The sequence below is a fragment of the Gastrolobium bilobum genome, unplaced genomic scaffold (assembly GCF_033153095.1).
Source record: "Gastrolobium bilobum isolate Gb01-03AN ecotype WA unplaced genomic scaffold, APGP_CSIRO_Gbil_v1 utg1221, whole genome shotgun sequence".
Classification (NCBI taxonomy): Eukaryota; Viridiplantae; Streptophyta; class Magnoliopsida; order Fabales; family Fabaceae; genus Gastrolobium; species Gastrolobium bilobum.
The window spans coordinates 1,517,756-1,531,186 of NW_026897257.1; the positions used below are offsets into that span (position 1 = coordinate 1,517,756).

General features: G+C 32.1%; 1 protein-coding gene across 1 annotated transcript; it reads right to left on the minus strand.

Annotated features, from left to right (window-relative positions):
• Positions 1–9,222: 9,222 nt before the first annotated feature.
• LOC133305439 (putative GATA transcription factor 22) lies at positions 9,223–11,108 on the minus strand. The gene is made up of 3 exons (XM_061505660.1): positions 10,717–11,108; positions 10,185–10,568; positions 9,223–9,894 (listed from the first exon to the last, which is right to left on the minus strand). The coding sequence occupies exons 1-3, from the start codon at positions 11,092–11,094 to the stop codon at positions 9,562–9,564; spliced, it is 1,095 nt and encodes a 364-aa protein (XP_061361644.1). The 5' UTR covers positions 11,095–11,108; the 3' UTR covers positions 9,223–9,561.
• Positions 11,109–13,431: the final 2,323 nt, after the last annotated feature.

The window sequence follows — 13,431 nt, forward strand, 5'->3', positions numbered from 1 at the left end:
TTTGATACCAGTTACAAATTTTGAAATTTGACATCAAATTTTGACCATTGATTTTCGTTAATCAACATTTATTATTTATTAGAATCAAACTTATTAATTAATATTAATTCTCAATCAATGATAACCGTTGATTGGCGAAAATCAACGGATAGGATTCGGTGTCAAATTTCAAAATTTGTAACTGGTATCAAAGAATTCTACCCATATATATATATATATATATATATATATATATATATATATAAGGATTTGATTTTCTCATATTGCATGAAAATTGAATTTTCATGTTGTGACTCAACTAGTGATGGGCTTCACATTTATTAAAAAATGGAAAATAAAAGAAAAATTTTGAACACAAATCGAAGTGATATGAAAAAATATTTTTCCATATATATATATATATATATATTATTGTCCAATTGTCCAATCTTTTTGTAGTCATGTTTTAATACTGATCGAGATATAGCTTTCTCTTTGGTCTTGCTGATTCTGAGCAAAGACAGAAGTGCAGTAGTGGAATCTCATGACGAATTTCTAAATTCCAGGCTATGAGGATTAATCCCATAAGTTCAGCCTCAAGTGGGTTACAGTATGGTAGGGATATGAGGATCCTTCAATCCATTGACCAAATTCATCTCTTAAAAATCCAACACTTGCTACACGGTTTAATGCTCTAATTGAAGCTCCATCGAATTCAACTTTTATCATCAATTTACAGGAGTTGTCCATGAATAATTCTGATGACAATATGCTAGGTGTACAAATAAAGGTCCTTTTATCATCAATCTCGTGAAGCAAGAATACCATCAATACATCTGGATATAATAACATAAGCATTTTCGGGATGCTTGAAGTTACTTTCACGAACAGATTTATTCTTCCAATACCATAAGAACCAGCAAGATGTAAAAAATATATCACGCCAGTCATAAATAGATTGCATCTGCATACAGCCTTCCAAATTATCACGCAACCAATTGACTGTTTCTGAATCAAACAAATGAGGTCGAGGGAAATATTGCAACCGATGATGAGCCCATAAATTCCTTGCATGAGTGCAATCACGTAATACATGTATAACATCTTCAACCATATTTGGACAAGAGGAACACTATGCATTTGAAGAACCCCATTTGTTGATAATGGAATTAGTAGGAAGATGTTGAAGCAAAGTTTTCCACATGAATATGTTTATACGTTCAGGCCCAACTCCAAAGTTTCTTCTAATTAAAAGGGGAGACATCATCACGAAACTACATGAGATTACAATATGCCACTTTAACTAGAGAAACGTGTGTGGTTATTCACCAAGATCAATTTGTCTTCTGCATCCTTGTTAGGAGATTGTGTTGCTGAAATAAGGTAGCAAGTATCCTCTCCAAGATACTTATTTATATATTTAGTATTCAGTATTCCATTAACCATTATTTTGAGTTGCTCAAGTAGTCAGGAGTCTTGTGATCAACCCAAAAAGTAAATCATGACCTTTGTGACTTGTTGGGATTGATCGACGTTATTTTGTGCCAAAATAACTTCGGGACTTTTACATTCTACCTGTGATTATAATGATTAAACGGAATGATTAGGTGCTTCAGGTATTCAAATTGTGTCATCGGAGAACGTCTTTCCACCAAAAAATTAATGTACACATTTCACATCAGCATCAACATTAGTAACAAAAGCAAAATAATCAGCAGACGTAAATCCACATAACGTAATTGAATTAAAAAAAAAAAAGTCACACAATGTGACTGGAAATCACAGTGGGCAACAAGAAGTCTTTGGCATAATGAATCTAGAAATTCCTTCTTGGAGAGATTTAAAGGCACTTCATTTGCAGGATAAGATAATGAAACAACGCTCGCTCGTTTATTACCATACGTATGTTAATACACCGCTCACGGGGTGTTACACCCGCATTTCCACTTGTGACAGGGACAAAGAAATCGTCATAATTTAAGTCCATTGAACTTGTGATGACTTCAGGATTTCAACGATAGCTTTGCTCTTTTGTGCAGTTCTTCCGTGAACTTCCATTGAATCTTTCCGTTTTGCATTTGCAAATAGAAAAGCTGCAAGTCATGAAATACAAATCACGGAGCAACAAATGCAAATACTGATCAGTATATTCCAGATGTTCCCTCTAAATCAAAGCCAAATGCAAGTCATATACAAACAAACTCATAAATGCTTTTACTTATGATGCAACATCATGCAACTGTCATTCTTGGACTCATACACTTAAATACAAACATCTTTGAACCCTTAAACCACCGAGTTATTCTTATTTTAAGTTTCTTTTCGAACATGACATAGTTATACGCGAGTTGCAGAAAAATCGTCTTATATAAGTCCAAATAATGCCAATTCTCCATCACAACATGCAGTTACATAATACAGCAATCATTTACCAAGAAAAGAGACTAAAAGTCTCCAAACCAATACCCATCAGCAATAACAACCTTTGAGATGCGCCAATTTTTTCCCTTATCCTCCCTCCAATGCCCCAAATACCCAAACAAAGGTTTGCACTCTATAATTTCAACCTCATCAAATTTGGATTCAAGAAGCTCCTTTCTGAATGTCATATGATCAATGTCACAAAAACACTCCATATATATTACCCTCAGACCTTAATATAGTGATAATTAATAAAGACAATCGGTAGCGTTTTGTAGCACAACCATCCATGACAACAACTAAGGATAAAATTATGAATACACAAAAAATATATAAGAAATATTTCACTACATAAAATGTAGTGTATCTTGAATGGGGTCATTTCTATTCGAACAATGCACTCGAATTGCTCTCTATAGTAAACCTTTCAAAGAAAGACAAAGGATAGCATCAACTTAGCCAATTAATCTAATACCTTAATCAAAGATATGTTTTGAAAATTTGAATGTTGTCTAAATGGATTCTTTCGAATTATCATTCTATATTTTCGTATGAAGCTAGCTTAATCATACATAGAACTTGAAAAAGGTGAATGAATGTATGTGCATGCGCCATGTGGGCATCTTTTTTAAATCAAAAGCTAAGAAAGTTGTGTTAGTCAATATATGGAACACATCTAAGGCAAAGGAGCAACAAGGAGATGAAGTACAGTAACAACAACCCATTATTCAGCAGTCCAAGAATATATTAATAATACAAAACTAACCTCCAATCCCAAAATTAGAGAGCCAGAGAAGGCGCCAAATAATCTTGCACTTCATGATTGGAGGCACATGTGGCGGCAGAACCTCTCTGATCAAAACAAATGATGATGATCACTTACTTCACTATGATGTACTTTGTACTGTGCGACCAAACAAACTTGAAATGTTCACGTTCTTGATCTTATGAGAATCACGAGACATAGACGACAGATACCATTTTGGTGTGTCTTTTCTCCTTGCTTTGTTTAATAATTCAACTGACACTCCACTTTGACTTTTTTTTTTTAAGGGTCCATTTAGTACACAGAAACATGTAACAGCTGACTAATGGGCCATAGCTACGGCCCAATGCTCGTCACACGTCCTAATGCCCAATTCAACCTAGAATCTATGATTAGTAATCCAATTGGGTTTTATTAATGTTATGTAACATAATTTAAGTGTTGTTTTCAACCCACACAATAAAAGGGAGAGAGAAAGTGGAATGATGAAAGAGAAAGAAAAATATGTGGACTCCACCTCTTTAATGTGTGTGTAGGAAAGTGAGGTTATATCATGCTACTTGATAGTTTACATGATTTTGCAACAGTGCTGATAATTACTTTTGTACTGAAATTTGACATAATTAACATAATATTTATTCATTTGTTTTTATAATTTTATTTTATTAAATTATTTTTAATAAAACTACTTATATACTTTCCGAAAACAAATGAAAAAAAAGAAGGGAGAAAAAAATAATAATTTCTCTCCTTTTTTCATAAAAAATGTGTAAAAAAAAAATGTAAAATGATATTGGACCAGTTTTCGGCTTTTTCACCATTTTACCCCTTATTAATTAATTAATAACCATTTTCCCCCTGATTCGAAACTATTTATCAATCTGCCCCTCTTTAGTCGACTACCTTGCATTTTTAATCGACTAAATGGCCAAAACAGACAAAAAATGGCTGCTGGGAGATTTAGTCGACTAAATCTCCCTATTTAGTCGACTAAATCTTCATATTTTACAAAAAAAAAAGTCAGTATGATTTTAATCGATTAAGTAGAGAGATTTAGTCGATTAAATCTCCCAACAACCGTTTAGTCGATTAAAAATGCAAGGTAGTCGATTAAAGAGGGGCAGATTGGTAGATAGTTTCGAATCAAGGGCAAAATGGTTATTAATTAATTAATAAGGGGCAAAAGGGTGAAAAAGCCACCAGTTTCCCCAAAAAAAAATTTATATTTGAGGTATATATTTGCAGTCTGTGCAATCATTAACTATCATAGGTTTCAATTTTTCATTTCATCTAAGGTTATTTTTTAATGTTATTGTATTATTATCATTAACATTTTGGTAGCGTGAAAAATTCCCAATAAGTGGAGACACATAAATATGATTTGAGAATGTAATTAAAGACACGTGCAATTAGGGGTGTCAAAACGGGTTGACACGACACGAATACATCAACACGAACACGACATAAATTTTTGTTCGTGTCAAAATCTTCAACACTGACACGACACAGATTTTTTGCGTGTTGACACGACACGACACGAATAACACGCAAAATAGGAGTCAAAACGATAATTGACAACAAAATTTAAAAAAATTTTAAAAAATAAAAATAGAATAATTAAAAAAAATATGGGTCGACACGAACACGAATACCTTAACACGAACACGACACGAATTTTTTACGTGTCATTTTTTCCAACACGAACATGACACGAATTTTTTTACGGGTCAACCCGAACACGAATTTTCGTGTCGTGTCGCGGGTCGACCCACGTGTCATAACCTATATTGACACCTAGGGGTGAAAGTGGGCTGGGTTGGGCCAAGTTTTCCCCGAAAAGCCCAAGCCTACGTCAATAAATTTTAATTTGGCCTGCCCCAAGCCTAGTATGAGTCTAACTGTTAGCCTGGTTTGGCCCGTTTATAAAAAAACAAATGGCCTGGCTTGGCCCGTTAGCCTGTTAATTTTTAACTTCCAAGCAGAACCATAAATCAACTTTACAAAGTACTCAAATTATGTTGCTACACCAAAAATCATAATTTCAACGTCCAAACAGAATCACGAATCATAACAAAACTCATACAATATGCATTTAAGTCATTTTCAAAAGCAAAATGTTCAAACTAAATAACATATTTCATCAGATCTAACAAACAAATTCATTCTATGTAAATTAAAATAACTACATGAATCCAACAAACACATCATGATGCTTGTAGTAAGTACAACCTCACCCAAAAATCTTTTAATATATTCATATACACAATCTAACATGTTGAGATGTTGGTTCCTCCTATATAAGAAATAAAGTAAGATTTCTATTAAAATATAATCGAATATAATTAAGTTATAAATAATTGTAATTGATTAAATTTATAACTTTTGTTTTTTCTTCAAGACATACTTACTCTATTTTATTTTATTTAAAATAAATAATACAATATAGGCCGGCCTGTAGGCTTATAGGCCCGACCTTTTGAAAGTGGGCCTACGGCTTTTTTAAAGTCCAAGCTCGGCCAATTATACAAAATATACTAGGTCAGGTTTGGCCAGATGTAGGCCGAGCCGTAGGCCCCTGTGGGCCGGCCCGGCCCAGTTTCACCCCTATTGACACCTCTACGTGCAATGATTGAAAAATGCTCATTTATTTTTTGTCTTTTTTGTTTCCTTTAATTTTTTTTATGTAAAGAATGTAATCCTCGAATTTGGACCCAAATTTTTTATAACAAGAAAAAAATCATTAATTATAAACAATTTCCTCTTTGTGTTTTCAACAATATCCCAAGTAGAAGTGTGGCTGAAACTCGCGGGTGCAAAGCCCTATATTTTTATGGTAGGACCTTTTTTAGCCATAACCCTCAAAGTTCTATAATTTTTCTATAATCCTAAGGGCTCGTTTGGTGGATAGGATATGATAAGAGTAGGATATGATATGGAGCTGATAAGGGTAGAATATGATATGGAGTTGATAAGGGTAGGATATCATATGAGGCTGATAAGCTTATATCATGTCTTGTGTTTGATGAGCACCTGATTAGCAATCTGATAAGATTATGTAGAAAGAGAAAGGAGAAAGAAAAATAAAATATAATGCAATAAATATAAATATATTGGATATCGTGGGGATATATTGGGTAGCGTGAGGATATATTGAGTATCAATATTGATATCCTATCGTGTTGAATCCTAACCCAGCTCCCCCCATAGAATAAGAAATCGTATATTGGATAGGATAAAATGTGACAATAGGATAAGCTAATCATATCCTATTGACCCACCAAACAAGAGATAAAAGTAGGATATGATAAATTATCCTATCCTATCTTCTTTATCAGGTGCTCCAAACAGGGCCTAAAAGTCCTATAATTTTGCTCTAACCCTAAAAGTCCTATAATTTAGCAGACTGTGTTAGGGCTGACCCGCGGGCCAAATTTTTTTCTTCATCACAATTTTCATTATTTAAAAAACTAAAAAATATATAAATTTAAATATTTATAAATATAAAATAAATTATAAACATAATATAAGTAAAAAAATTTGTGAATCTGATGGAAAATATAAGAGAAAGTGAAATATGAAGGGAAAAAAATGAAGTGTAGAAAGAAAATAAAGAAAAAATAAGATAAGAACAAATATGAGCTCTCAGAAGTATGGAAATATTATTATATTCTAAATTCACCAAGTATCACTTTTTTCACCTAAGATATGTCCTAATATAGGACTCTAAACATAATTAGGGAAATAATTACAATTCAACACGCCATTAGTGTGATGGTTGTAAAATACATCAAAGGTAATATGTTATGAACCATGCAAAAGGTCTTCCATAATATTTTACAAACTCCCCAAGTCCCCATTGGATGTATTCTACAATTCAACACACCATTAGTGTGATGGTTATAGAATACATCAAAGATCATAAAAACAAAGAGTCACATGTTATAAACCATGTGAAAAGTCATATATAATCCATCTGAAAGATCATCCATAATATTTTACGACACTCCCCTTGGATGTATTTCATAATTCAACACATCATTAGTGAGATGGTTATAGAATACATCAAAAGTCATAAAAAAACAAAGAGTCACATGTTATGAACCATGTGAAAGGTTATTTATAATATTTTATGACAAAAATAAATTTTTCAATATTTATATGTTTCAAAAGAGAATTTCATATGCGTAATAATAAAAATGAAATTTTCTATTGGCATCTAAGTATTTTATATATCCAAATTTGTATTGAAACATATTGTCTACAATGCACCATAGTAATTTTGTGGATAATAATAATAATTAAAAAGTCTTTTTGTAACAGTAGTAATTGAAGAAAATTAATGATTTTACTTTTAAATATATAGCATACTAAGAGCAGTTATTCAATATTGGTATTACGATCAATTTTTCATTGTTACTTTTAGTTTTTCATTAAAGTTGTTGTATTCTGTTATGACTCCTGATGAAAAAATATTTATTTGATAACATCCTTTAATAATGAATTTAGCAAAGGTAGTAACTAAATTTTCACTTATATTAAAATTTCGTTTACATTTTCACTTGTAAATTTGTGTAGAAATATTATTTTATTAAAAAATTAAATTATAAAAATATTAAAATTTGTATAAAATATTTAAGAAAGTGTTAAATATTTATTTGTTAAAATAATTTTTAATGTAATGAATATGATAAAAATATTTATGAAATTATAATTTTGCATGGCCCGCAGGCTGATCCTAAGTCATAGGGCTTTTGGCCCATGCAGACCTTTATTACTGAGGTTCATTTGGTTTTGCCAACTTTTTGACCCAAGCCCCAGATTGACCTATTTTGATAGCTCCACAAGAACTAATTAGTAAATTATTTTTTAATTGTAAAATATTTTTTAAAAAAATTATAAATACACTCAAATCATGCATGAAATAGAAATATCTTAAAAATACAACTATCAACTAAAATTAATACATTCTTCACACACAAACACACATAAATAATGTAATTTAATTATTTTTAAAGTACGTATTTTTTTTTTATAATTTGTGATTGATAACTATCATCATCACGAAATAACTTTAAAAATTAAGATTATCATTATATGTATAATTTTTTATTATTTAATAATATAAAATATAATGACTTTTAAAGTAATTTTTGAAATAAAACAATGATATTAATTCTTGTTAAACTAATTGAGAATTTTTCAGCTCTCCTAAAAACTTAGTTGTAATAGCAGAACCATTAAAAAATGAGTAATAAAAACGAACTTATTTTTTTTTTTTCAATAATTCTATAAACCAAATAGATCGCACCACATGTCAGTCCCTTGATTTTGTTTTTTATAACTCGCAACACAAAAAGGTGAGTTTTTTTACCTAAGAAGTATTATACTGGAATACACCATTTTGCAAAAAAATAAACAAAAATTCTGACTTGTCCTCTGAGGGTCAGAAAGCCTAAAAGGTACACTACTCCCAAAGAGAAATTTCAAATCAGAGTAACAAATTACACTGTCAGAGTGTCTTCAACATCGGAGGATTATAATTATTGCCACTATACAAGGTTTTCCATTGTTTAGTCGCCGCTCTTGTATTCTATTTCTGTATGTGAAGAGTCCACACACCACTTAGGTGTTCATATATATTATATTTATTATGAAGCACACAATGTATATATCAATACTAAATGTTGCGTCCCAAACATGATTCTTCACTGTCATGATTGAGATGCTCCTTAGGTCAATGTGATATTAAAAACTTTTAAAGAGAACCGTGGGGAAGGGCGATATCTATAGGAAGACGAAAGAACATGGGAAAAAAAACAAGAAAAAGAAAAAGTAGTCCTGTTGCTTTCTCATCTGAAACTCTGAGTACAGCCATAACATTATGCTCAACTTTACAGCAATTGATTAAACGGTATCTGAACACTCCTTATTATATAGTAACTTTGCCAACATATATTGTAGCGACTAGTTTACACAAATTAAGAGCATGCGTTTAAAATGAATATAATCAGATCACTACAAAATTAAGCAATGACAAGTTTAGCATAAAATCCTTGAAAATTTTATTGAACTTGTTAAGATAATAAGAAATCCATGACAAGAGACCCACAATTTTTTGGTGGTCTACTTGTTCAAATCAAACATATATATAATTTAAGTTCATAAGATCACCCTCAACCATATGCAAGTTTATTGCCCTTTCTTCCCTCTTCTTTCCTATTATCATTTCTCACTAACTTAATTTATTACATTCTCTTCTCGTACAGCACAAACCTTTAATCTGACACAATCATGTTCTAATTAAAATAGTCCTAAGATAGCAATATCAAAAACCTAATTAATTAACGATCTGAAAGTGAAGCGGTGAAGGTGTAGCGTATATTAATGGAGAAACCTCATCCATGAACTAGGCCATAAGACAAAGCCATGAGCAGGATTGCAGCCTCCTTCTCATCCTGAGGGAAAACTTGTTGGAGAGCCATGTTGTTACTCAAGCTTAATGCAAAATCTTCGAAACCTAACTTTTTTCTACTTTGAGATGGCTTGGTTCTAAGCTTGCGCTTCTTTTTCATCTGTGGTGCACACACAATTTTGGACTTGTTCTCTTTTTTCTTTAACTTGTTTCCTTTCACAGATGTCTCAGCTGCCACGTGAACACCATTTGCCGATGCCACTGCCAAGGCACGTCTCGCCTTCCTTTGTCGAATCCCACATGCGTTGCAAAGTGACTGTTACACCAAAATAAATTTTCAACATCATGGTTAACAAAATAACAACAATAATAACAATAATAATAACCCTATTCTTCTACTTCTACTTCTACTTATTGAGTTTGTATGAGCCTAAAATGTTAAGAGCATAATTGATTTGTTATAAGCCACTAGGTGCATGTGTTCCAGTGGTGAGAGGTTTGGATAGATTGTATTAGGTTATATATTCAATTCTCAGTTACATCTAAAAAATAATTGATTTGTTATTATAAAAATGAAAAACCTAGAGCTATGGGATTTGGATGTACCTTGGGGCCTCTTGGCCCACTCCTCCAGAGAGGGGTCTTAGTGGTGTGGCAATCAGCACAAACCCTAACAGTGTTATTACTGTGGTTTGAGTAATTGTTGCTGCTATTATCAGTTCCAAGCGGTGACAATGGTTGCTTTTGATCTTCAAACTTGTGCATAGAGTTTCCTGCTATATCAGAACCCGTTTGATCCGACACCATCATCTTCCTCATCATTCTCATCTTTGAAGACATCCACTTCACTGAGCCATCCTCGGCTGCTTGAAGATTTTCATCTCTTTCTTCTTTCTTCCAAACTGTCATCTTGTGTTCACTGCTACTCTCGTGCTTCTCAGCCACTGAGTGATGATCCCATGATCCGCTAGAAGGAATAATCTTCTCACCCTAAAGATTACATGATCAAAGGTATCAAAATAAAAGAGATATATAATACCCTAGTGATCATAAAGATTACGAGGGAAAGAGATTAATTCTGCTACTATATAATAATACTATCTAGAAAAATCTTAATTAGTTAATATATATGTATCACCTCTTCATCACTTGGTAGGTGCTTTGGTTCCTCGTAGTATGATCCTTTTTTATCTTGATCCGGCGGGTTATAGAAAATAGGATATGAAAGAGAAGAAAATGAAGAAGAAACTTGATGGTTTGGAGTGAACAGCTGATGGTTTTGATCTTCATTAAGATCCAGAGGCATAAGAGAAGATACTGAATGGCGATAAGCTGGTATCATGGACGCATACACATAAAAACACACAAACACAGACAAACCAAGCCAGAGATAGAGAGAGAAATGGATCAGTGCAAGCACTGAAACGGTTTCCTTTTGTCCAGTAATAAAGGTGGAAGAGGGCTGAGAGGGAGAGAAGAGAAGATAGAGAGAAAAGAGAAGGCAAAAAGGTTGCATATAAGAATGGTAAATGTCATTCAAACTTTTAAGGGAAGAGATATAAGTTAATAAGAGCTTAAGGTATATTGAGAATTTTTTGTATGCTTCTAAAATAAGAAAAAGAAATATTTCATATCATTAAATGTATATTAGTAATTAATATATATATATATATATAATTACCTGAAAATCTTTTAATTGTATACTTCTGTTTTATATTTTAAGGGAGAGATCAAACATTTTGTAATAAAAGCCATCGCTACATAAAACATTCACGTGACTTCATGACAGACAAGTTAAAAGACAAAATAAACAGGAGTGTGTGGAATGCTACTACGCTGACCCCATACATAAGACAAAACCTTATCTGCACAAGGTTTTTACCACTGGATTACTAACTGTATGCACAGTATAGTTGGAATTTGTATTTTACTTATATTGCTCGAGGATAGGCACGAGGTGAAAGAGAAGAGCTGCATAAGAACACCTCCTTGTGGATGACCTTAGTGTTGCCAAAAAGCATTGCATTCTGGTGCAGGCAAATGGACAGGTCTCCGCAGAATGATTTTTTTTAGGGAAACGGCAGATCCAACTTTTAAGCTTTAACCTCTTCAGTCTCCATAATCGTTTATTTTCATGTACATAGATACCATCTCCCTCTTCGCAAGTAACAAAAGGGAAAGTAAGTAAGACAATGATTTCCGGAGGAACATGTATAAGACGTAATCGAGTCTTGAGTCCTTTTTCCTTTTATACAGTAACATAAATCATCAACCACAAGCAGAGATGTCAGTGGCTAATATGTTAATGACGGAAATGAATTGTCTTAAAATCTCACACGGTCACGTGAAAATTTGGGTCTATCTATCCTGGGAGAGATACGTACGAAACTTTTACATGATCATGCCATAATTGATTCTTGTTAATGAGTATGCACAAAATGTAAAGTAAACCATAGATTGATATTATAATAATTTTGTAAAGGTAGACTTTAGTTTTTAGTTTAATTCTTTTGTACACGAGCGGTACTGTTTAGCACTGCACACATGTGATATGTTTGTCAAAAGCAAAATACAAGCGTATATTATTTTAAGGGTTCTATTAATGTTAATCTCACGTTGCAGGAGAGATCTCTCCAGCTGACACATGTTTTTTAAGTTACGATTTCGTATCTTGAGATTTTTTTTAAGAATTTAAAAAAAAACTCAGGATACGAAACCCATAACCTAAAAAGCATGTGAATCAAGCAGATAACTTCTCTTTTCTGCGGGCTGAAGAGTAACATTTTTCTTCTTTTAAAGGATATAAAATTATATACTTTAAAGAGAGAGAAATAGATAAATTATGGGAGGGAGAGAGTGTGAGATTTTTTTTTTCTCACTCTCCCCCATGATCAATCTCGTAAAAGGACAATCTTTTAAAAGGATACATACTTTTCTTATACATAAAAGGATACATACTTTTCTTATATATATGGTCTGATATTTGTTCTTTTAAAGGATATAGAGTTGTGTCATTTTAAGTGAGAGAAAGACACAAGCAATATAAATCTATGAAGCACCGACACCTCAAAAATTCTGACGTCTCGTGTCCGACACTTCCCGATACTCTCTGACACTTCGACACTACCCGACACTCCAACACGCGTTATAGAAATTCAAAAAAAGGTTCAAAGGTTACGTTGCGTTGAGTTTTTAGTTCCAACTGTTAGATTCGTTGGATTACGATTACCATTTTATTGAGTTTAATATAAATATTTGGGATATTTTATGTTTCTTTGCAAAATTGATGAATATTATAAGTTTAGTTTTATTTTTTTGTTAAATTATTGAATATTAAATATAATATACACTACATAAATTAAAAATATTATTTAATATCAAAACGTGTCTCAACATGTCGAAATCTAACATTTTTTAAAATTAACGTGTCGTGTCGTATCGTGTCACGTGTCCCGTGTCGGTATCGGTGCTAGATAGATATAAATCATGGGGCACAGAAAGTGAGTGACTTTTTTTAATTTAAATTTTAAATAAAATAATATTAGTTTGTGTATTTTCTTTCTTAAAATGACACAACTCTATGTCCTTTAAAAGAACAAATATTTTTTTCATAATATATATATATATATATGGGAAGGATCCGTTTGCAAACTTTTTTTTTACAAATTTACAAATTACACCATGTCTGACCGGTAATACTCTACTCAAGAGTGTATTACCGGTCAGACATATAGTAATTTATGAGAGTTTATAAAAAACAGTTTGTAAATATAACCTTCTATATATATATATATATATATATATATATATATATATATATATATATATATATATATATATATAGTGAGAATAT

Excerpts from the sequence above, each read along its gene's own strand:
- LOC133305439 (XM_061505660.1), bottom strand. The coding sequence starts at position 11,094 with ATGCAACCTTTTTGCCTTCTCTTTTCTCTCTATCTTCTCTTCTCTCCC. Across the intron at positions 10,569-10,716 it reads ACCTACCAAGTGATGAAGAG|GGTGAGAAGATTATTCCTTC; the intron begins GTGATACATATA and ends TGTAATCTTTAG. Across the intron at positions 9,895-10,184 it reads GTGGGCCAAGAGGCCCCAAG|TCACTTTGCAACGCATGTGG; the intron begins GTACATCCAAAT and ends TTGGTGTAACAG.